The sequence below is a fragment of the Varroa destructor genome, unplaced genomic scaffold (assembly GCF_002443255.2).
Source record: "Varroa destructor unplaced genomic scaffold, Vdes_3.0 BEIS01000003.1, whole genome shotgun sequence".
Taxonomy (NCBI): domain Eukaryota; kingdom Metazoa; phylum Arthropoda; class Arachnida; order Mesostigmata; family Varroidae; genus Varroa; species Varroa destructor.
The window spans coordinates 24,251,856-24,276,573 of record NW_019211456.1 but is presented as its reverse complement, the minus strand read 5'-3'; the positions used below and the strand labels follow the sequence as shown (position 1 = coordinate 24,276,573).

The 24,718-nt window shown below is 39.3% G+C and overlaps 1 protein-coding gene across 4 annotated transcripts in view; it reads left to right on the top strand.

The window, feature by feature from the left end:
• The first annotated feature begins 258 nt into the window (after positions 1–258).
• CNMaR (G-protein coupled receptor) overlaps positions 259–24,718 on the top strand; it is a 50,113-nt gene continuing 25,653 nt past the window's right edge. Inside the window, exons 1-3 of one of the 4 annotated variants that reach the window (XM_086984384.1) lie at positions 5,522–6,188; positions 9,780–9,880; positions 20,600–20,902. In XM_086984384.1, the coding sequence (XP_086840510.1) occupies positions 20,606–20,902 (297 nt within the window). In that variant the 5' untranslated portion in view covers positions 5,522–6,188; positions 9,780–9,880; positions 20,600–20,605. Of the gene's footprint in view, positions 938–5,455; positions 6,189–9,779; positions 9,881–20,599; positions 20,903–24,718 lie in introns of those variants that run through there. The other 3 variants (XM_022798410.2, XM_086984385.1, XM_086984383.1) reach the window with 3 other exon arrangements.

Below are 24,718 nucleotides of genomic sequence, written 5' to 3'. Positions count from 1 at the left end.
GCGGTATTTTTGTTTGTCTGCAATCTTTACTTATCCTGTTGTCACGATGCAGCGAAATAACCGAGTGGCTGCTGAATCGTTTCCGATGCAATGCTATACAAGAACCATCGTTCCGACTCGGGTAAGGCTTGTTCCTAAGCCGAAAGCTTTCCGACGACAGGGGTCCGATATTATCCGAAGGAAAGGGACTTCAATGGCACCCTCTCCTAGTGTCGGGTGAAACGTCGTTGCTTTCGATGCTTTCATGAGGGAGGGATTCATACTTCATCACATACTCTTCGGACGACGTCGGGAACTTTGCCCTCTCCAAAACTGCGATACTATCTTATCGATAACAACTTCAGGTTTAGGAATCTTATGTTACTAAATAATTTTGATAGGATGAACCTGGCTTATTAGGCCGGCGAGAGAACGTGCACAAAACTTCAGAACTTTCGGTTCTCGCCAAACAGCGTATGCAATTGTACTGCGATTCTTCCTCAACGTACACATTGTGAATGCGTTTAATAAACAAAAAATAATACAGAGAGCAAAAGCAAAAAGTGAGACAAAATCCAACTTATTAAAGTTTATGACCGGTGAATTGAGTTTAAACGGTATAGTGTTCATTTATCGAAGATGGTAATGCAAAGATGCGAGTGTTTAAGCAACGATTTGTGCATCAATGTACGGATTGCTGATGAAACTGTGCACGCGGCTCGTGTACTTCTAGACTCTACTAGAGATCTCATAAAAGGCTTTCTAGTCTACGCAAGCTGGTCCACACAATCGAATCGTCTGTGAAACTTCTCATCTAATGTGCAATTGTGGTGCATATTGAACCTAGATGTCTGCTTTGGGCACCGCTACTTATACCGAAACGCATCCTGGAATAAACTAGAAAATACAGCGCGTCCTAATTCTGGTTTGAATCAAATTCGCAATGAACAACACAGCGGTGAGTTGCAATGGCCGCGTAGTGGAAAACGTATTATTTTTTTTTTATTAAATTAAAAAATTCTTCAGTGATTTTCTATATCATGGTAGCAACTAAATAGTTGTCACCTAATGTAAACGAAAAAGGCCTTGATAATAAGAAGATTCGATAGTAAGTGCTTGCTTTTGCCGTAGCGGGTCGCCTTGTCTCTGTTGGTCAATAAAGGCTGCCAAGATAGACGCTAACATCGCAGCAGGCTAGATACCCGTTTAGTACTAAGGAAACATGTAGTTTTACATTAATCGTCAAATGAACTAGTATTTTATCCGGTAGCTGGGGCAATATGTTGATTTTTTACAGAACTGCATCGACTAAAGGGAGCTTCTAGCTAATTTTATTTAAGACGTGGTGCAGATTGATTTTTCTCATATAGACGCATAACAGAGGTCTGAAGATATTTTGTCCTGTGTAGCCCATGTACAAATTAAGAGAGAGATCTTACACCGTGGGAGTAGCTAAAGATAATTCACTTGATGATGATCAACTTTTACAGGTCCATGTTTGCGATATCTGCAGGAACAATCAATCTAGCGTCTTTTGAAGAGACTATCGATGGAGCCCATTTGTCAAGAGTTGTGTTTCTATGAGTATTGGAAATTGGGCAAGTAGCTATGTATAGATATTTTTCGATGAACGTTTTAGTTCGCACTCAGTCTATCATTATGTGTGCCCGCTTCTTTGATCTGCCCCGATTATTTCAAGGGAGATTTAATCACGAACGTCGTCGATAAAAAAGTAGTGGCGGTTTTTCAAATGTTTCCGCTTTTCTTCGCCCTTTTCATTATTCTAATTGCCTTTCTTTGCACATCGGTCCAAAGCGCTTTCTTTTTTTTTTTTTCTTTCATATTTTATTGCTATTTATTATATATACACTTTATTGCTATATGGCCGAAAGGATTTCATGTCGAGTTCTTGCTCTAAAAATAGATAAAACTAGCGTAATCTTCTATGAGTACTCTTATCCTAGCGGCGATCACTGTGTCTTGTGAACTGTCAAAGCAATATTGGCTATACTGACTAAACACGGTGCAGTTTCATGATTAAGTTAAATCAGTGGTCTTCGTCCCATGTGAATTGAAGTATATATCCGAATATGTTTAAATGTATTTTATTTCTACGCCTTTGACAATTTGATTTAGTATAATGGTACCACTTCTATTACTTCGAAAAAAACTAGGAGGCATAATATATATTTTTCCTTTTACCTTCTCTGTGTATGTGTGCTTGTGCACGCCATTTTTCCTATAAGCATATTGGACCTTCACTGTACAGTTAAACGGTTTTTCAATATCTGTTAAGTTTTCTTCTGTGATATTTGCCAAAGCAGTCTAAAATATTTGCACATGAAGACCCTGTAGCTAGGAGGGGTACTGCTATGGGTTTGCTGAGCAGAACACTGAAATCTTAAACCTGAAAAATGTACTTTTAACCCTAAGTAGCCGTCCGTGGGCGATGAGAGTCTCGGATGGTAAATGCTCAAACTCGTTAATTGGTTAAAAAGTTATCTGAAAATATCGGATTATCGCCAGACATCTTCAATGTAGAAAAGTTTGAAAGAAATTAGAAGCCCAGATGTGCCGTCAACTGTGTAAAGCAAACATTGAAACGCAGCTTCTCATTGATCCCCAACTTCTCGCCGAACATCGAGCCACAATAAGAATTTTTTTACGCAAAATTGTTATAATCGGTAACAAGTGCCGCCTCTGCGTCAACCTGAAGCGGCTAAAAAAATTGATAGTTTCAAAGTAAGGCCAAATCTCCATAAGAAAAGCCCGCCGAAGACATGTTTTTATTTCTGTATGTTTAGTAATGCATGGATTAAATAGACCGAATAAATAAAACTATCCTTCAGTTTCTACAGCAATGTCAGACGCGCATCGCAAAGGTCGACAAAGCGGGTCTCCAACATCAAATCTGAAAATTTCTGACAAGAAAGGCTAAAAATGTATCAATTCGTAACTTTCTTCAAATTCGAATGGCATGCCGTGGCTTTTCGAATTGAGAAGGCGTCTCCCGTTAAAAGACAAAAAATATCTAGCTTGCTTGAGCCAAAAATAGGCTTTGTTAACCCTGTCTTCGATCATTAAGTTATCTGCATGTATTCATCTAACTATGGCGATTATTGCAACTAGACCACGTTCTTAATATTTCTTCCTTTAGTCCAACGGAGCATAAGGTGCTATTTTTGGACATTTTTCCATCTGTTCTGCATGGCAGAACTGAAAGGTCTTCTTCTTGTTGGGAACACCCCCTGGTGATAATCTTACCTTCGAAAAATAACCACATTCGTGACGGAAGCATAGTAGCCTGCGTACGGTTAGCTCAGGATAGCAGGATAGAATGGTGTTTGGACAAGCTGGACCTCGTGTATAGGAACCATATAAGCTACCCAGTCTTTCACAGGAGAAATACAACAAACATATCTAAATCATATTAATAATATATAACATAATAATTTTCTTGTGTATATAGTTCTTTTCTTCTTCGTTAAGGTTGCTCTGCCTTCCGTCTCGATAATAGTATGCCAATGTCTCTAGGAACTATGCCGCAACAATTTATAACAATAGCACATAAACCGTGCGTGTTATTTGTCTACCTGTTCCAGTTGTCGAAATTGCGAGACTTGAGTGGAACGTCTTTTCGGTATAGCATCAAAAACCTGCCTCACTAAAAGAAATAAGCAGGACTTAATAAGTGTTTTTTTTTATCGAATAAACAGCGTGCAATTTACTTTCTCTAGCACTGATCATTTCTGCTAGTCTAGTGTTTCTTTTTGCTGATAATAACTTTAGCAACGCTAAAATTTGAATCAGCGTGGCTGTTTGTTTATTCAGCATGTACGAACAAATTCAAAGGGATGCGTGTTAACTGCTCAGACTACCATTCCTAAAAATGTTGTGAGTCAGTTAATTGGCGCAATTAAGTTCATGCACTTAATTTACGGAACTTCAGTGGCAGTGTGATGATGATTTTTCATACAATGATATTATAGCGATTATCCAAAACTAATATAATAAATTATATTTTTCTTTTTAAGAAATGAAATAATTAATAATAAAATAATAATCCTTCTCTTGTATCATAAGTGTCACTTATGCTCGAATCTATAAACCAAGCTACCACACGCTCGTAGCTTTACAGATTTTCTCGTATAGTTCGAAGTAACACAATTGGTTCTGATCCGAGGTGCCGCGTCAACTGTTTCGCTACCGAGGCAATCAATGCACGCAAAACAGTTTCCGTCGATTGTCCACTTGTCTACAATAAAATGTAATACATAAGGATAAATGAACATGTTGCAGGTCGATTTGTTTTAACATCAGCGTTTAGAATAACGTGGAAAACAATCGTTAAGTAGCCGTTTTACCTCATTTTCAGTCGTGGCAAAGCTGTCATCATGTTATAGATGGTAGCGTTTAGAGATTCTGAACGCCGTGTTGGCAGTGAAATTTTTATGTTATTATGAGTAATAAACAAGTGCAGTAAATAACGCGACTCGACAGTACGGGCGTGTCGCAGTAACAAACGATTCGAGAATCGCTCCCGTATTTGCGTTTCTCCTCTAGAAGGCGTACCATTTTTCTATGTCTATGCCATTTGTTGGCTGAGTTTTCATCCTTCGATCATCGATGAATCATCGATGAATTCTACGGTGTCATTGGTGGTGCTTGAAGTGAACTGTTACATAGCGATAACGCTATCGGCACATGTCAGACTGTTCAATTATCTACACGATAAGTGCCGACTCGCTGCTTTTCGAAATGAATAACTGCGGAGGGTCTCATGCTTTTAGAAAGCTCCTAATCGAACTGGAACCAGAGCTTACATTGTGAGATGACAAGCATTCAATACAATTTGTATCCATTTTGTTCCCATCTTCCTCTGCTAGCAGGACGATGTCAAATTAAATATATGGTCAAACAGGCCAAATCGAGCACATATTGCTATAAGCTCATCGTATCATCACCATCCCCTTAATGACTATATCCAGGAGGAGTTTTCCAAGCGAGTTCCACGTGGTCCTGCAGCAGGTCTGTTCGTTCGTTCGTAAAGGAATTTAGGAAATTATTGAGCTCAACCCAACACAGTCTTACAGGATATGGGAACACTTCCTGTGGTCTTACCAAAAGCCGTTCTCTAAAGAAGACTGCGCGCAACTTGTGCGGGCAGTCGATACCGCTAATGCGATATATGGTTAGAATTTTTATGCTACGTCCTATCATGGACAATCCGTACAATTCGTACGAGCTTTTCCTCACATAATAATTTCATGAAAGGATCGACGCAGCGTATCTCCCAACAGCGTATTCGGCTACGAATTCTAGCAAATATGAACGAGTTTTGTAAACTTACAAAGCTTCAACACGAAGGCGCTGGTTTGAAACAATGACTTCCAGATTCCGGCACCTAGTAAGGTCTATAAATAGATCTCTAAGTGCATTGAGTTCACAGTTCAGAGTTCAATTTAGTTGCTGTTTTCAGATATGTTCGAAAGTAATTTATTCCAATCCTATGTTGCGCTTTGATTTTGTGCAGGACGACCGTCTGATTGAGAGATCAATGGGTCTCCGAGTGTAGAACATGGTGTGTTTGTAGCTTAATTATTTGCAGAATTTGTTTCAATTATTTTCATCTCATAGACTTCTTGGACAGGTGTGACACGGACGCATATGGTCTACATCCTAACGTAGCACGAAGCTTACATTATATCCGCCTGGTAGGCTTGTTTCCTATGCTACTAAAAGTTTCATTCTAATTCCAGTCGAGTGTTTTTCTTGCCTTTCTCCGCTGAGGGATTTTGTTAGCTAGTTTCTGTTTGCCGAGTCAGTATTCCATTTCACGCTAATGCCCGTCCCGCCGGCCTCTGAAACTTTGTCTTCGTGTATGTGTAACCTTGCACCAGCAGTTGTGTTTGCGTTGCTGGTATGTAGTCCTGCTAGACCCCTATTCAAACCTTGCATGTTGCTTACATCATATTGAACTTTCATAACGTTCTGACGCAATCAGCTACGCCGCCAGAAATACTTTCTTGACTTATAAAGCTCAAGCATATTGATCGAGTGCCAATAAGTCAGCTACGCTTTAGAAGATCTGCAAAGCTCACAACACATCGTGCGGGATCAGCGAACGAGAGCATTTGCTATTTAGCTGTGCTGTTCGATAATCACTAGTGACTTTCTTCTAGAAGAGGTTGATGCCATGTTTATGCCAGGTATTTCAACTTGATGTTTCCAACAGTGGTAGTAGATAGCAGTGTGTTTTACACGTGTACAAGATGTTACGGCTCATTTGTATATTGTATCAGCTCCATACAACGTATCTGCTAGAGATGACCTTTTCAGTTGTCGAAATAGTGAGTGGTTCGCTATTCATCGAGCACATATGTCGTGGTTTAGGATTTAACTGGCTTCACTGTTAGTCGGGCCTTCCGGCCTATTACCTGTATGCTCATAAAAAAAAAAAAGACAATAATGCAATAAAGTTAAGTCTGTTCGGATTAGATAATGTCTCCATTGTGGAGCTTTAGACGGTTGTCCAACGTGCTTTCCCAAGGTGGACAGCTAGGAAACGCGTTTTTCTATTTATGCTCCTAGTCAATTGTCGGATCAGTAGGCTTCACGTTGAAACGTTATACGGGTACCACTGCGATGAGATCTGCGTAAATATGCATACGTGATGCACGATATCTCAATTGATTATTTATACTATCTTTCCCATTAACCAATTTTTTCGTCGTTTTCGAATGGCACAAAGCCCAGATATGTATCTATTACACTGTATATTTTACTACCTACTAAAATAAAAATAGTTTGATTCGTTGCGCTATCAGACAGAGGTGTCAAACGAATAGGACAGAGCTCAGCATTTGAATCAAAATACACTGAATTGAAAAAAAAAATGGGAAAAAAAAATGAAAAATATACTATGAACAAGACGAGCAATGTTCACAAGTAATTCTCTTGCTGTTTGTATATTTGATCATTTCAGTTGTCCGTTTGTCCGTTACGTAATCAGTAGAGTCGATCTATTTTGTAGAGTTCAGCTGACGGTGTTTGTCTCTAGGCAGCTTTGCCTGGTGGCGTTGACACATTCGGCCTGCCCTTATCTAGCACAGAATACGAATTGAGACTTTTTTTTTTTTACCTCTATTTGTTCTCCTGACAATTTTGATATGCTTCACACATGAATAGGACTGGAAAAAGCACAATCCGCCCCTTTTGATGGTGGTTATTACCGAAATGATCGCCCAAAGTGCCTCGGTCGAGGGCACACTTCGATCATGTCCAGGAGAATGCTATAGGAAGATGAATATCTAATTACAGTTCCTTATAATTTACATTGCAGTGTGACAGATGCGTGTTTTATTCAAGCGGAGGACAAAAGCGGCTCCTATTTAGCCACATCCGTCCTGGGCATAACGGCCATAGTTAACGGATGGGATAAAGTAAAAAATTAGCTAGAAACTGAGTGAGAAATTATTTGCGTTGGTCGCGTGCGAACCCTATCTCAATTGATTTGTTTGAACGATTGAAGGTCCAAGAATTTCTTAACCAAATTTTCATATTGTCTGTTTTTTTCGTAGCCGAGCATTAAGAGAATGTGCCATTCACTGAGTTAGGTTTGGGTTTAGATTCGTGTGTTTGGATTTATATTAATTTTTTTCAAAGTCAATAAAAATATATGAGGAAAAATATCAACGAGACAGGTCACGAAGGTTGACACGCTCAATGAAAGCGTATTCATCTATTTCGTTAATCATTTATCGTGCAAAGCAAGTGGTACCTTATCGGAGCAACGTAATGGTTCAACTTACACATTTTTACTAGTTATTTTAGATTCAATCCACACTCGAAAGGGTCAAGTTCTGTATCATCTTAGTAGAGAATCGGACAGCCGATGGATCAGGCCTACCTTCACTCGTTGCGTGAAGGTGTTCAGCCGCAGTGGTACACTTATTTCTAGTTTGGCAATTGGCGACTAATTTACGCAAGTTTCGTCTACTCCTACGTCGAGCAGACATCGTTAAACTGCAAAGGGCTACCTAAATATGATTATCTTGTAGTAAGTATCCTGTCGGTTTTTTTCGAATAATTTAGATTCGAGCCAATGTCCCCGCCCCCTCATCCCCATACCTGCCTTGGCTATTCTTGACTTGAAATCAAGTTGATTTTTGATCGAGTTAAAGTAGGTTAAAGGGCTAAATTCGATTTGTACATAAATATAGGATATGAGCATCTAAACATATCGTAATCTCTTCCGGCTCAATGAATGGTCCACGCATGCGCATCGTTTTATCGAATGTACTATCAATTTTTGAGAGAAAAAAACTAACAGTCAGACGTTAAAATCTACCCAGACTTCCATATATCCTTTCAACATCAAAGTAAGGCACTAACATACTGTATTTTTACGCTGTCCGACTGTGAAATTAGTTTCGAATGTGTGTGCCTAAAACTATGGCTCTCAAAACATTCGGTACAAACTAGCAACCTTTTTGAACTACGGTCACTCTCAGATCAGAGAAACGGGTCAACACCATTGAGATTGAGGATTACGTGGAGTGCACGTTTGCACGGCTTGCGTATACAGAAAAAACAACTCAAGTACTATATTTATCTCACTGAACTCAATAGACGTGACGGGAAGCATGTAGGAGAGTACTGAAGATACCATTTCGAACAGAAGAGTCATTCTCAGACACGCGTTACTTCAAGGCAATCGGCAAAAGCTCACTGCATACCTTTATGTATATATTTCTTTTAAATAATATAGCATTGAGGAAGTTCAAACTTTTTGCTCAGTTCATTAATAGGATTGTGTTCAATGCATGTCGACCATGAGAAGCTAGATGGGGCTATAAATCAGCTCATACAATCCGCTGCTCTTCCCAGCAGCTGATACAGGTGCAATGAACAATAGAAGAGCCTTGAGACATCTATGCATATATCATTTTAGTGCCTCTTTTATGAACATTTAGGTATATTTATCCTTATCAGTTGATCAGCGATCAATCGAAGCAAATGGATGAGTAACGGGAGTGCGAATGTATGTTTTTGATTTTAAGTGTGCCACCTTTTTTGAAGCGGAATCAGCTATACGAATCGGATTCAAAAATGCCTGAATAAATTAAAAAAGGTCTCTGATTTTTTTTTTTTTTCACTTTTAAAATGCGCCCCAAAGTGGGAATGTTGTATATCATAAATGTAGCAGAGTGATTCCATAGAGCTGCTGGTCTTGGCGGGCTAAGAGCCCTTCTGGCCCGTGATATTCTCACAGTTGGCTACACTCACTTGTTTATGCTCCTGAAACGGTTAGCACGGGCGTACAAGACTTAAACTAAACAAACCCACGTTGGGGCCTTTTTATGCTATCAGTCAAAAAATGATTATAGCGCAATTGGCGGCAAAAACGAATTTATGGCCTCGACAAAGCAAACGGGAAGAGTAACTGCAGCCCTTAAACTTCACTCTATTTTGGTAATTTTACGTCTTTTTGATTACGTGAATTATAATTTCCCGTGATCGATCATTGATGTTATACATGGTCCGTCAACCCTCTCGTGCGCGGCATCTACAAAGCAAAATTCTATTTATTTTTACAGACAACCTTTTCAATCATTCGGCAAATATACCATAAAGTACAACTGACAACGCTACACAGCATCCTTTTACCACGTATATCTACGTACAGCATAGACATAGTGCCAGTATAACAATTGTCGACATTTGCAGGAATAAGCAAACGTTTAATTGAGCCGATTAAACATGAAAAGCGTAACTTAGATATTTGCAATCGAATGAAGTTTCTGTACAGCTTGATGAACGGTTGTCGCTGCCCTTGTAATCAGCAGAAGGAAAGCCTACATGGTCGCAAATAAACTGAAATCACGAAATCCTACGAAAAGTAAGTTCACTTTATTACAGTCGATCGTAGTTGACCTCGCCAATAGATATAGCATATATATATATATAGTTTGCATTTTTAACAAGGTTGTTGGAGTTCTTCTCATGAACGTTTTGTGCCACTAAATATGCGGTCCAATATTACGTGTTCGACGTTAGTGATATCTGTAAAACTATAGAAACTGTTAAATTTACTTTGGAATAAAAATGCATCTGGCCTATATTGGTGAATAGTAAATGTATGCTTTTCAAAAATTTGTTTCCTCTTTCAATATTATTTTCAGATTATTTTTTACCTCCATCAGATGGCCAGTGGCAACTATAAAAAGACAACTAAACCATTTGAATAATTTAACTAAAAATAATATAAAGTTCGATCATTTATCGAAATCGCAAAAATAAGGGGTTAATGAAGAGTGCAACATCCTTCGCGTGTTTAGGTTTTGCTGGGCCGCCGAAAACCTGGGGTAATGCATTGCTCGTGGCACGATTCACCGATGACTAATCGCATAGTGAAGTAACGATCCGAAAGATCTCTCTCTAGGTTGCTCCTTATTGACCTTCGGCTGTAGACCAAGCTACCAATGTCGGCCAATTCGTGTTCTCAGGCCCGGATATTATCGTTGAGCACTGCAGCTTTTGGAGGAATGTAGTTTATGATTCTGTGTGAAGAGCGGCATGCTAGTAAGGAGCGGCACGAGTCTGTGGGCTGCTGCCTTAGATCGTTCGAGATAAAGTAAACTTTATATGCAGCCAAGGGCACGCCCTCTAAGCCGAATAGACGTAGGCCTCTAGACGCAGTGGCGCGACGAATTGTTGATTACAAGCTCTATTTTCAATGTCTTCTAGGAAATTTTCTCTGTGTACGATAAAAAGTTGTGGCATTTCGCGAAATTAACACTCTGGAGTACGTGACCTTGTTTATGTCGGACAGACACGAACACGAATAGAACAACTATTGTAAGCTGCGGTCCATTTCCAGTCTGAGCCTTATCACTTCGATCTTAGCAGCCTTAGATTGACCTTCAAGCCGAGCTCGGTGACAGCTGGATGCAGTCTATGGGGAACTAGTTGAATCCTGAACAGCCAGCTCTTCCAAATAGAAAATTTCAGTCAGAAAGCTCCTGCGTTCTCAAATCTTTTTAGCTGGATCTTTAAAAAGACTAGACAAACGCAAAGGGTTTCGTATTATTGTCCTGTACTACCGTTGTCATTTGAAAGGACAAAGGTAACTCTTATAGGTTCTCTTTGATAGTTACTTTATTATTTGATAGTATCTCCATTAAGAGACTAAGCGCATTTGGTGGAACTTCCTCCAGAGTAAAAATATTTTGTACTGCATCTACAGGCGTGTCGCTGGACGCGACTTTGAAATTTGCAGATACTACGTATACGAAATATCGGCATGGCTTCGGGCTTTTTTGGTATTACCAATGAGGATTCTGCAGATGGTGACCGCTTTCTGAAAGTGTTAACGAGTTTGGTACAATAGTAAAAGAAATCATCACGTATTAATTAAGTTCCGCCCAATTATTGCGTTTTACTGGGTATTTAGTTGATATGTGTCTGGTGTTAACTAGGTAGTAATGTAAAATTCGCTTCCCTCAGACAAGGTTTGTGAAACTGTCTTCATGTTAACCTAATAAGATCGCCTCAGAAAAGGTCGCCGAGCGATTAAATAATACGCCCTTTCAACGAGCCCTTATTTAATCAATAAATATGTTCAGTTTAAAATGCTTGCCGTATATTAGATGTAGTTCTGCATTCAAATGAAAGTCAGCTTTCTTTTTCAAATTAGTTGTTCGTAGGATTATATTAACGTTCGAGTAGCAACAACCTTGTTCAATTACACGTAATCCCTACAAGTTCCGCCAGACTCAACAACGGCACCCTGCCTGAGTATCCGCCTCCAACGTGTGTAAGGAATCTTTCAGATTCGTCGACTCGATTGGCTGATGCGACAAAACTCGACAAGGACAAGCCTTTAGTGTTTGCCCCCGTCTTCTATAGACAACCATTGAAAGATAATTTGAAGGTGAACTAAAAGACCTTGCGCTGATAGAGCTACAGTTCTTGCGAAGTGTGTAACTAAGCCTACGTAATAATGCGATATCTCCTAGAACTATTATGTAAAGCAAGACATGCACCTCAGTTTCCCTAGGGTCCCATCAACAGAGTAGTGAACGGTTATGTAATCGCGAAAATTCACGTCTTTAATACACGAAGTTGCACTGTTAAACGATAAGGTAAACGAGAGTAACCTGTAGCACCCACCCGGATTCCAAATTATTAATTAGATCTGGTCACAGTTATTTAGTATTAGATTGTTTAGGGGATCGAATTAAATCAAAAAAACCTACCCTACTAATATATCCTAACTAATATGGATTCTAACTGAGAGGCTTTCTTCGTAGGAGAAGATGCCGCTAAAAATGTAGTCATCCTTAGGAAAGCCCATTGAAAAGGAGGGGAAAACGGATGTATCGTGCAGTCGTATGAATATATTATTCGTGCACGAAGTTTAGAAACTGCTGCTTTTATGCATGGAGTCAAAAAGCTTTATGTCTACCTATAGCGCATGATCTGCGCTTAATTCGATGATTTTTCGGCAAGCCATGCGTGCAACTCCGGACGATAAGATAATGATGGTCTTATAATTGTCAATGATGAACTGTAACAACATTCCCTTGGCGAATTGTTTTGCCGACTCTCGTAGTAAACGGTTGCCATAATAGAGACAGAGTCGCGCAATCATATGGTGTCGGGCCATAGCAAGAGAGGTTAAATAGTGAAGGTCAGACGTAGGAACACATTGTTTCCTGTACCTGCCACAGCTTTATGGCGAAAAAATTTTCTTATATCATAGACTCAGTTTATTCTTTGAAGCGATTGATGCCGATTATATTAGCAAATAAAAAAAATGCAAAAGAAGGAAAAAGAACGCAATTGTACTTACTATTGTTGTCCTTCAAGTTCTCTTGACGGCTGGCAGACGTTTCGGCAAATGTCAACAAACATCTTTTTGTAGGCCTTGTTGTATTCACATGATGAGCGTGTCCTATGGTTAAACGTTGAACAACAATCTCTGGGAAACAGCTGTAATCGGACAATGATGTTAGCACGAAGACAAATAAGAACGGGAAGAGGGTGACGTCCGATAGGCGCCGAATGGAAAGAAATCACCCTTTAGGAGGTAATGCATTCTTACCATATTTCACCTAATAGATCATTAGAGAAAAAAGGTAACGGCTTTTATCGTTACACGCACTGAAGTTGTATCGGTGTTTATATAGAAACGTCGGTCAGACTTAAAAAATGCGGAAAATTTAATCACTTACAAGATGAAATTTTATTTCGCAACCGGTTTAAGAAAGATTCCTTTATACTTGCATATCTACAAAGGGACTAGTTATGATTTTGCTTTAAAAGAGCGAAGCTTCTATAGTAATAAAGATTGTTTTCTATTTTAAATTAGTTTCCTCGGTTGAGATTACAAAACGAGATGTACTTTTTGAAACATTCGTCAGTAATCGTAGCTGGCCTTATATAATGTGGAGGTGCGCCTTAGGATGATGTCAATGATTTTTGGCTTTCTATAATCATCAACGAAACGGCTGATTGTCATCGTTGACAAAGAAGTCAGCTGTCGATAGAGTACTTTACTCATTGTATTTTATTATCGGAATGATATAACTGTTACAGACAGTAGGGCATGTATTTCCTTTCTGACCTTTCACGAAAGTAACTTAATTTGGATCAGACGTGCTGCTAACTCAAAGCTTGACTCTGGAATTAAAGGTCACATTATAAACAAGCTCGGAAATTGACTAGAAGGTAGATATCTGCTACAAGTCGCTTCATATATCCGCATCCGCTGCGAGGTAATGAACCAGATTCTCGATCCCCACTCGGATTACGAGCGGATTTAAACTGTCCTATAAATTCCAATACAATATAATGCTATTAGTTTGAGTTCGATCTAAGTGCAAGGATGAGACATCTTCTGAGTAGTTCGCGTGGCTGTATTAGACGCGAGCTGCATACCCGTACGACATTCAAACAGACTTGCTTCTAATGATGAAAGCCTTCAATGACGGGCCCACGCCATCACGAAGTCCACAATAGACAGCGATTAGTAAACAAACTGGAATTCATTGTCAGCTAACGGGGAAATTGGGTTCGCGCATCTTTTGAATTGCAAAGCTCTAGAATGTTTCCATACAAGAATAAAATGCGACACAATTGGATTGTAAAGTTAATTATGTTTAGAATTTATGTCCGACATCAACTTACCCATACAGTACATTGGTTGACTACAACGTAGAACATAAAGTGATCGTTTTCACTAGGAAAGTTCTACCGTTATCGCTAGGACGCTTCTTCCAGGAATAGCGATATAATAGGGACGCTGTATTGTTGATAGATGCTTCGCAGGCAATTTGTACATTGCTACTGAAACTATAGGCTATATACACTGACCTCTAGCCAGATGGAAAGATACATTGCGAACTCGACTAGAACACTTGAAGAGATCAATTCAGCTGTTTCAAAAACCATAAACGATAAAAATTAAGGTAACGGCCTGAAAAATAAAATTATATACAAAAAGTAGACGGCGACAAAAGTCGACACCTCGCGGCGTTCATGACAAAAGCGTTTAACGAATAACAGCAGTTACCTTGAATAATATAATATAATAAAAACGGTTCGCTTTAATATTTCTGAAGCAGAGAAATTTGTCAGCAAGCCATTTAAAGATAGATAGGTTATTTTTTCTTTCAAAAACGACTATTGTGCTATGTCTGTTCTAGATTCATAGTTATGAATGATTTAATAAAAACCGGCACCCTGTCTGTTATTGTCATAATTATAAAAATGACCATAACTAGATCATTGCAGCTGTTAAGCGATCGACGATATTCTTCATAATGTATTCGTTACGTAATCGACAGTCATCATTATAGTTGACTTGTAGTTCACTTCAAATTTGAAATCCACTACCGCTAATGAAGTAATGGACAAGGCTGATATCACTGTTATCGAAGGATTAGGCCTGTCTGCAATTCCCTCATCTTCAATTTCTCAAATACGACCTGCTTTGAACAAACCCGCAAATGTTTTTTTGATATTGACCTACCCCTTATCAAACATTCCATCATAAAACCTTTAATACTTCCAGTTAATCGATGTATAGTTTTGTACTTCTGCTATTTTTACGCCTAAGAGTGGCCATGTACCTAGCGTTAATCGTTCCATGATTATCGATTGTTAAAAACTGCAACGTAAAAAAGAAGCTTCTGACTTCTCCGGTTATTTCCTTTTCTGTTGTTTTTATCTAAACAAAATTTTTACACGGTATCCAGTGCTTGTCATGTCAGACGGACTGAGAAGATATAATATCATTCACTTGTATAATCATCGCACGCCTAGGCTGGTTGTCCAATGCTAAACATGTGTTTCGTCACTCCTACACTATGTGAGGCTAACCAATAGAGACGGTGGAAAACAGAGCCAATTAAATAGCGGGCAAGCCAAATGTTCTTGAGGTTAGGTCGCCCCTAACCAGCTAACGTAGTTGAATTATTTAAACGTTGTTTAAACGCCATATTATTTAAACGCCAAATATCAAGCTGATCTTCCAATATATAGCCGGAGCAATAATAAGTTACTTATAAAACAGACACAATGCGCAGTCATATGTGAGTTACAGTTATAATAGACTCGACTACATCTCTAGGGAATATTAAATTCGTCTGATCTCTGATCATGAATTTATGACATGTGCATGTGTATCTGCGCCTAGGACGGAGGGACTGAGGGCATTCTGTTCCGCTCGCGCAAACGAGCATAGCAGAACCCTCGCACCCTATACTGACAATGTGCATTATTTACTAGATGTACGTTACAACATCGGCAATTGCAATATCGATAATAAAATCAGCTTATAGCAGCTTACTAAGACAACAAGTTTCTAGTTCGCCAACTCGGCTCTACAGTCTTCCGTATCAAAACCTACACGTACGTTATTATGCAAATCTTCAGCTCCGACACATAGGAGTTTGTCAATCGGAACTTTACTTCATCATCATAGCTCAAACATTTAGAATAAGGAGATTCTGTCAAAACGATAAACGGATACAGTCTTCCTGTGTGGATATCTCGGAATTGAAGGCTTGTTGGTGATTGGCATACCTGGCATTTTTTTTTGCTATACTTGTAAAAAGATTCTTCTATCTCTAATAGTAGAACAGTTAGTTAGATTTTGTACCCCAAACTCTGTTGTTAACATTTAAATGAGATTCCCCAATTTTTATCGTTCGCTTTATTCATCGATAAGAACGAACAGGTGGGAACCTGTGAAGGGGAGGGAGAGGGGAGTAGGGGTCGAGCCGATAAACTGCTTCGAGAAAGTTGGCAAGCTTTTACGTCTTTACAAATTACTACGCACAATATGGCACAGCGCCAGTAGATCGGTATATAAATGTCAAACGGGAAACGTGTTCTCAAATTGCTAGCGATATTTTTCGAGTGCACTGACAGTAAACGTTTCAGTTACTAAAGCTGCAACGCTTCAGATGAAAACCCCAGTTCTAATTCAAACATGTTTGACGGAACCAGCAATCGACCGAGGGATGCATACTTCAGCCGAACGTATACTAAGAGCCTCCACGAACGTCCCTGAACAACATCGAACAAAGAAGCGACTTTGAAACGCGGCAAGGGTGTTCCATTGGGTTACTAAAAGCGCAGATTTAGCCGACACGAGAAATCAAACTTTCAGCCCTTCCAGAGCAATTGTGGATCGAAGCCCATGTGTTCAGGTTTTCCCATGTTAGCCTCTTATGAAAAAAAAAAACGAAGCACAGTCTCTTAAGACTATACGAAAACTAAGGACATGCTAATGTCTTTCGAGGATCATACAAGATTACTGCCTGTGAAGAGTATGGTAACATTGTTTAACTGCTTCTATTTACCTAAAGCTTGGCGATGCATTTAGTTAGTAGAAGCTTAATCTATCTTATGTATTTAGATGGCCACGCTGCTTCGAGCAGACCCTTTATTCGTTCAATGAGAGTTATAGTCTGTGAGTGGAAATTGACAAAAGTAGCTGTGTACTAAAAAACAGCCGGCGCGAAAATTGATTAGCCAATTTATATCTAGAAAAAGGTCAACTTTATCGAAAGTACGTTTTCAAATTCGCTAGTAAGTTGTAGGGTTCGTGTTGGAAGATAAATCATTGAAAGCATTAACTAGTAACGCAGTGTGCCGTGGCTGATGGTTTGTTAGCCCTGCTGATTTGCATTTTTGTGTCTTTTTGACAAATCTTAGAAGTAATTGTTAGGTCTATTCATTCAGCTTCCAACTATTAAACTATACGGAATATGTACTGATGCGCGTCGATTTACATTTTTAGACAGAACAAACACTTTAGTGTGAAGGACATGTTTTAAGTAGAAGGCGCATCATTACATTATAAATCTCCGGCAGTCTTTACTAATCAACTGAAAAAGTTACTAAATTCAGACAACACCTCTGTGGCTGTCTGCACGCTTTTCAACATCTTTTTATTGAAATATGGTGTTTTCAATTGCAGTTGACACAATTTATTGTCGAATCAATCTATAGCAAACTACTAGTGCAACACTACTTAACGGACTAAACTAACGTTTCACCCGATAAAAAAATTAAGCTATGGTTTCTTCATTTCGAAATCAGGCCATTGTCGCTTGCAACTGCACTCATTGGCAGGAAGACCTATGTTGAAGCTGCAAACCAAATCACTGTAACCAAGAAAGATCAGCAGAGGAAACGAAACTTCCTTCTAAAGATCCAGAGACTCTACACGATATCAGCCGCTGTATCTATATATTCAAATGCAACATCCTTTAAAGTGACGTTGGCTTTCAAAGAGCCTTTACTACTGATCGTGATCACAACTTAACATTTAATCTATCAAATGCTATTTCTCTCAGCAGATAAAATCAATGTCATCAAACACGCTGACTTAAGGAGCTGGCGAATTAAATCGGTAAAAATTGCGTAAATGTCATCTGTCAGTGAGAGCTTTCCTTGCGCGCCAAACGTCTTCATTGGACTAGTTAGTTCTCTACTAGCCTAGAATATATGCTATACTAACAGAAGTAGTAGTAAATGTCGGAGAATAACTTACAACACTCTCTAGGCAACATGCATGTTAGGCCAATGCCAGGACGATGGCCAATTCGCCCGCGATTAGCACATACTGAATTGCAAGGAACGGCAGAGAAAAATAGCAGCAGGCATCGACACTCAAGCGCCAGCAAATGAACTGTTTGGGGTCCCGGGAGCATACGAGGTAAAAATAAAATTGCCTACGTCAAATCTAATCCGGGCGAGTATTCTTAGCTAAATCAAGAATGAAGCTGGACACCGTATTCATGTCTGGCCGAATGTCTGAGCTTATCAGACGATGTACAGCATTCTCTGTGTGTTCTGTATACGCTCTCGCTTCTGATATGGACTCTGCGCGACTCTAAACGATGGTGCTACGTATTGTAGTGATACGTCATCTTGAGCAAAAAATGATCAGAAAAAACGTGCTACTAGACACGAATGGGAATGATATGTATACGATGGGGGGACGCTACGTGGTCATTTCGAACGACGCTCTTCAGAAGCTCTTTTTACCATACATAAATCATCGATGATAAGCCCTTTATTCTATTTTTACACCTGCTCGCCTCCGATCTTTAATTTTCGTGTCAATCCACGGATAACGGTAGCAATTCCATGTTGATCTGTCTGCCTAGATGAACCCCTGAGGTATAGCACTCTATTGCGTTTATTGCTTTGTCTGTCAGGGTCCTCGCGGCTGCTCACAGGGGATATTCCATCTATCATAAGGCCAAATGGACTGTCCTGCTGACTGTGCGCACAGTTATAGTTGCGGTAAAACGGCGTAATAGTCAACTGAAGTTCTTAGTTTTTCAGGCTATTTATTTGCTTTGAACATTTTTGGCTATTTCCGATCATAAGTTCCATATATACATCATATATATATATTCCGGTATATACATCATTAAACTAGTATTATTCGTCAGTTAAAATGTATGCTATGAGATGTATACTACGTGTATAGTCTGATCCATTGCAACCTGAAGCTATCAGTTACCAACGATCTCATCGACTAATGAAATGGATACACCTTGCAGTAACAAAGCTACACATGAGCCTATGTCAAAGCGCCGAATTCTGCGATTCTTAATCATTATGGACAACAGGCTTATTTTCCCTTCAAGCATACGATATTTAGGTGCCCAGTTAAGCGTTTTACGTGACTTGTTATACGCGACGCCGTCCTTTAGTTACATTGTATCCAAACGCAGATCGGTGAGAGTCCAGTGCTCTTAATACACGTCGAGATTTTACTTAGATCAGCAAATACGCCTTGTAAATACGATATGCCCCGTTAGCAGGACGCTTTTTTCTCCTAATAAAATGGTCGAAGTACAAAGCAACTCAATAAAACAATTCAATCCCGTTTATTGTGCTTGGCACAACCCTTTTCAACCAGCAGTCAACAAGTCTCTTATCCTATTTCGCTATTGTGCTTATTTGCTTTTGTGCTTTCTTCTTTGATGTTGTAAATTAAATCTTTTAGTGGCAGGGTAGGAGCTGGTAAAATCCCATTGAACGCTGTTCTCTCCCCATGGTGACAAAATCATATCAGATAAAAAAAATTGCAGAAAGACACGAGGTGACGTCGGTTATGCAATACTTACAGCGACCCGTTCACGCTGAAAGGCGAACGCCAATTTTTCCAAGTTTTTTTCCCATGACGTTTGTTAGGAAAGGACGCTTTCCCTATATGGAGAATATTCTACATTTTCCTTCAAATAAATCTGCAAATATCAACAAGGTGTAGCTGATTGGTAATCCTTTATAACATAGTTGCCCCCATATCAGTATTTAATATGATGAAAAACGTACTATCCTGGCAGTGTATCGCGTGTCACTAGACAACATATAAAATAAAATTCCAACATGACCTAGAAGTGACACATTCCGAGGGTTCTTCTACACTGAAACGGCATCGAGAAGACTGTCTACTTCATCTGTCCCTCGTTTTCTAGTCAAATTCAATTCTGAAGTAGTGAAGATTCGAAATTATTTTCTTCCTGTGCTGTTTCCATCTTCGGATGACTAATTCGAAGAATATTAGAAATATGCTATTAACTTAAAGCCCAATAGAAGATCTATTGAAAGCGTTCCTCAAAAGTGGCTAACTTAGACGTTGCAGAACCGCTAAAAAAGATTTTTATCTTTATACGACAAAGATAATCAAATCGATGTATTCGAACTAAAACATGATTCAACCCCATTTTAGTTGAAACTTTATCGGCTGCTTGTCGTGTTAGACCATAGTTCAATTTCAATCAATCGTGTTATTGCTGTTGTCATCAATACTGACCACACCTACAAGTGCCAACCTCGGCAAGTTACTAGCGCATCGTTTATAAATTATGCCTTGGCTTTAGGGAAAATATTTGCTGCTACATCTTTTGATGATGTATGAAAGACGAATCCATATTTATAAACCGTGTCTTTATAAAAACTATATATTTTCATCATTACTTAATATACGAGAAAGAACTATTGTAACGTTTACTAAAGCGATTTCTTTTCCTACGTAAAGGTCTAACGTCGGCATTGACTAATCGTCTATTGTTGTTCATTACAGGATGATATGGCGGCAAGCGACATCCGGACGCTGGCCGGTCCCAGCGGGGAAGCTGTAGCAGGTGGAGCCACAAGCCTGATTCGCGAGTCATGGACTATTGATACCCTCAAGATCTTTAACACCTACTATATGGCTGTAGCTATTTATGCCGGATTGTTGGGCAATCTTCTATCGTTTCTTACCTTCACATCGACACACCTTCGCGCCCGAACTTCTAGTTATTATATGAGCGCGCTGGCCGCGTCAGATTTCGGCTACCTCTTTGTGCTGTCGTTCAACTGGCTTGCAGCACACGGGTTTAACGTAAGTTCGTTGGACGTGCAATGCGTATTTACCTTTCTCTATGTATTCCTTACCGTAAAAAGTTCTTTATTTGGTAGATATGTATGGTCAGAGATTCTAAACATCTTATTGAGTTAATTGCGTGTTGGGTCTTACCTGCTTTCAGCCCCAGAGGCAAACCGAACCCATGTCGACCTTGCTGTGGTAAATATGGCGTTATTATTTGTAGTATCCAGAGCACCAAACGAAGCATCAGTAGTATGCGAAGCACTGGCAGTTACGAGATAGAAGAATCCCTACGAGATGTCCTCGATTAGAACTCTCAACATCGTATCAAACGGCAGTGTTGAAGCAATTCTGTACCCCATAATTTCGATACGCGTTTACTAGCGAAAGCTTCTGTACCTAAGGTCTCAATGGGTTGATCTTTGCCGAAAAAGCATGCGACAAACCGGAAATTAAGCTCAGTTTGGTTAGGAAGCTGCCCTTTTCTAAGCATAGAGATACGCGCCGATTTTAAAACCCGCCTGTTTGGTGTCAAATACACTACATTAGGTTCTACTTCTCTATATACTAACGAAGCTCTAGTAAGACCCTATTTGTTACGAGACTGAAACTCAACAGTAAGCCTTACGTACCTACACACATCAGCGAGATTATGATTTGACTTTTCGCATTAACATGTCCTCTTGGTCAAATAGACCGGGTACGGGCGAGGTTTAATCCGATCGAGGCATGGCGTTTGCTTGTGCCGTGTTTGACAACGGCTACATGTTGACATCCGGTCATTACGTTGCCTGTCAGATAAAAGCGCGAGCATTCTGTCACCCGCAACTAAACCTAGCACGTAATTTGGGCCTAGGTGATGTCACTTCTCCTGCTAGCTCTCGGACGCTTCTTCGGTTGGTTCACTTATTTCTGAAAGCAGATGCAGATGTAACTCTGCCACCATTCTATTTAACATGTCTGTCGATGTGAAGAATGAGAAATTAGCCGCCTGGCGTTAAGCGTCACCTTAAAGATTTTATATAAGTTTATCGGTATCGAATTATGTCTTTACTAATTCTGAAGTAAGCGTCTTTTTTTTACGATTATTGCCATGCTTCAAAACATTATGAATTTAGTGCATTGCATTAAGTTTCAATGAAAACTCATTTAGACAAAAATACCAGGTAGCAGCGGTATTAAAAACCGAACTTATTGAGCCTCATAATCCATTCCTACTGTTTCAGTCAAGCATCTATGTACTTTACTTGTTTTTATGCCCTCTACACGCACAATTATCCGTCGAAGGCCGATACTTTAGAGCTTGTGCGAACCTCTAAAACTCTAGTCACCGCATCGTGTGTTATATGAAAATTGTTACATAAGGAAATAAGCTTATTACTAGCAGTTCATGATGTTTATTATACCTTTAATTATATTGTACTTATTTTGTCCTGAGAATACATTATATCATTCTTAGGCGTAGTAAACTATTTCTCTATGCCAAACTGAACAATCTGAAATCTTGACACTATCTGAGAAATTAAGAAAACTAGTTTTCAATACAAACATCTTAAAAAAATTAATTTTATTTTACTTAAAGCGCAAGGAAATCTATCGAATACGTCACAGGGTCAAAAGCAAGATACAATGCAATATGGCGTTTATTTCAATCGTACGTAAATGTGAATGACAGCAAAGCAAAGAACAATTTCCAAAAAACACAGAGCTCATATTGAAGCCAAATATGATCATCTAGATATTACTTATTTTACTACAGATAACTATTTAAAGTATTGCTCCGGCCAACTTTTACCTTGCTTTGTCTTTTTTCTGGAAATCCATTCATCCAAAAGCCACTGATATGCCCCATTTATTTGAAACAACGAAACTTTACCATGAGGCAAATCATTGTGTATGGTAAAAAGAAGCAATCAATTGCATGTTAACATAACGATTCATAAACGGAAGCACACGTTTATCAGCTTCCTATAATATTACATATATACCTACATGCATTACAGAGAGAGGTATATTAGGCGATATGCGGAGAAACAAACATCTTTTATTTGAGACACCCGAAACTCCTTCATGGCTGACTCAGGCTGCTCCCTTTTACGATGGCCTTCGCTAGGGCTACGTAATATCGTTTGAAGGGTCTACTAAGCTAAAAAGATCACTCTGAACAACCAGAAGGGACCAAGTAGAAGAATAAGATAAAACCATATTCAACAGTTTTTTTATGGCTAGAAAAGGACACTCGGATATCTATTCAAGTTTTTAAAACAATTTATTGCGCCTGTGGCATAATGAACGATAAAAGATGATTGTTCTTTTTTTCTCAAGGGTGTTGGCACGTATACGAAGTACGATGTACTCAGAGAATAAGCGTACTTTTAAACTCGGTTGCTTTGTCTGAGGTATCGCTTAATGGCAGTATCAGACATAAAATATTTATTTATTGATCAGCCTAGAAGTACATAATTCATCGATAGACATTTACTTCTGCAACTGTTAGCCACCTACTTAAGCGTTTACTTAACTCAAATGTTTATGCAGAAGCCGATATTCTAACAAAAAATAGAGTAGGCTTTTTACGAAAGACAGCCCACATATTTTTGAACTTCAATATAGTCCAACTGGACAGTGCAAATAAAAGAGATCTCTTGTCTGCAATAACTGTACCCTTTGGGTGATACTATATGCCGCTGTTGCTCTTAATTAACGGTGTGTTTCTGTTTGTTAATAAAGTAAGCCCGCTGCAACGAGATACACTGAAAATGATAAAGATATGTTTGATTTCCAACGTCACAGTTGATGAAAAGGTCTCGAGCTCAGCAAAAAAACATTTTCTAGACAAGGTCATCGAAAAGCGTGATACCAGGGCTAGAAAAGTGGCCAGCCTTTTGAAGGAAACAACTGTTTTTGATGTGGAAGTGGTCGTTGTAAGAGATGAAAATGGCTTGTTTCAAGCAGTTTTAAGTGAGTCGAATAAATGGGTGGTATCTCCATACTTATGGATCTAATATATTCATGTTTAACCATCTATCAGCATAAAGTTGTAAACGATTTCCGAGCAGGCCTTTAGGTGTACGATCAGTTCTCTATACTGTAATATAATAGAAAGATACATATACCGATGATTCACCAAGCATGCTGGTCCTCCATTGAAACTTCACCGGTATTGTTTTGTGCAAACCCTTTCACACAGAATAAACCTCTTCTCCGTGCACATTATGAAGTTTTTAAGCATGTCCGGCTATTTCTAGCTGTTACGCCTAAAGGATCATCAGTGCGATGAAAATACATTGATAACATTGTGCATTATCTTGCGGTTTCTAGGCTGGTACTACGCAACGCAACAGAGAAAAGTATGCCACTTGTCAGAATCGATTTGGCCTGCAGTTTTGTGTTTGACGGTGTGTCCTGAAGGCCGCTCGGCATTCCTGCATGGTACTAATTAGACGGGATTTCTTCTACCTTATACCGCTGGTGCACTAAGGTAGACAATATTCGCCAATCTACTGTAATATGTCTCTCGATAGATGTTAATCTACTTATTCATACACGAGTACGTACAGAGGCACGCTTTGTGTGGAATACTCTAAATGCAAGTACTGAGTCTGCTAACTTAGCGTTCAGCACGCGTTGAGCATAACACATGCTGCCTACCTAGCAGACAAGCAAGCAAATGGATTTCGAGCGCGGCAGAAACAAAGACCACCCCATGGCGAAGACAATACGTATCACAGAATATATTAGCGACCCATTAAAAGAAGCGGATTGACTAAGAGCAGAGTGGGTTCGTGCTACCTCGGGCTGAATTCTGCCAAGCCGACTCAAAAAAATGCG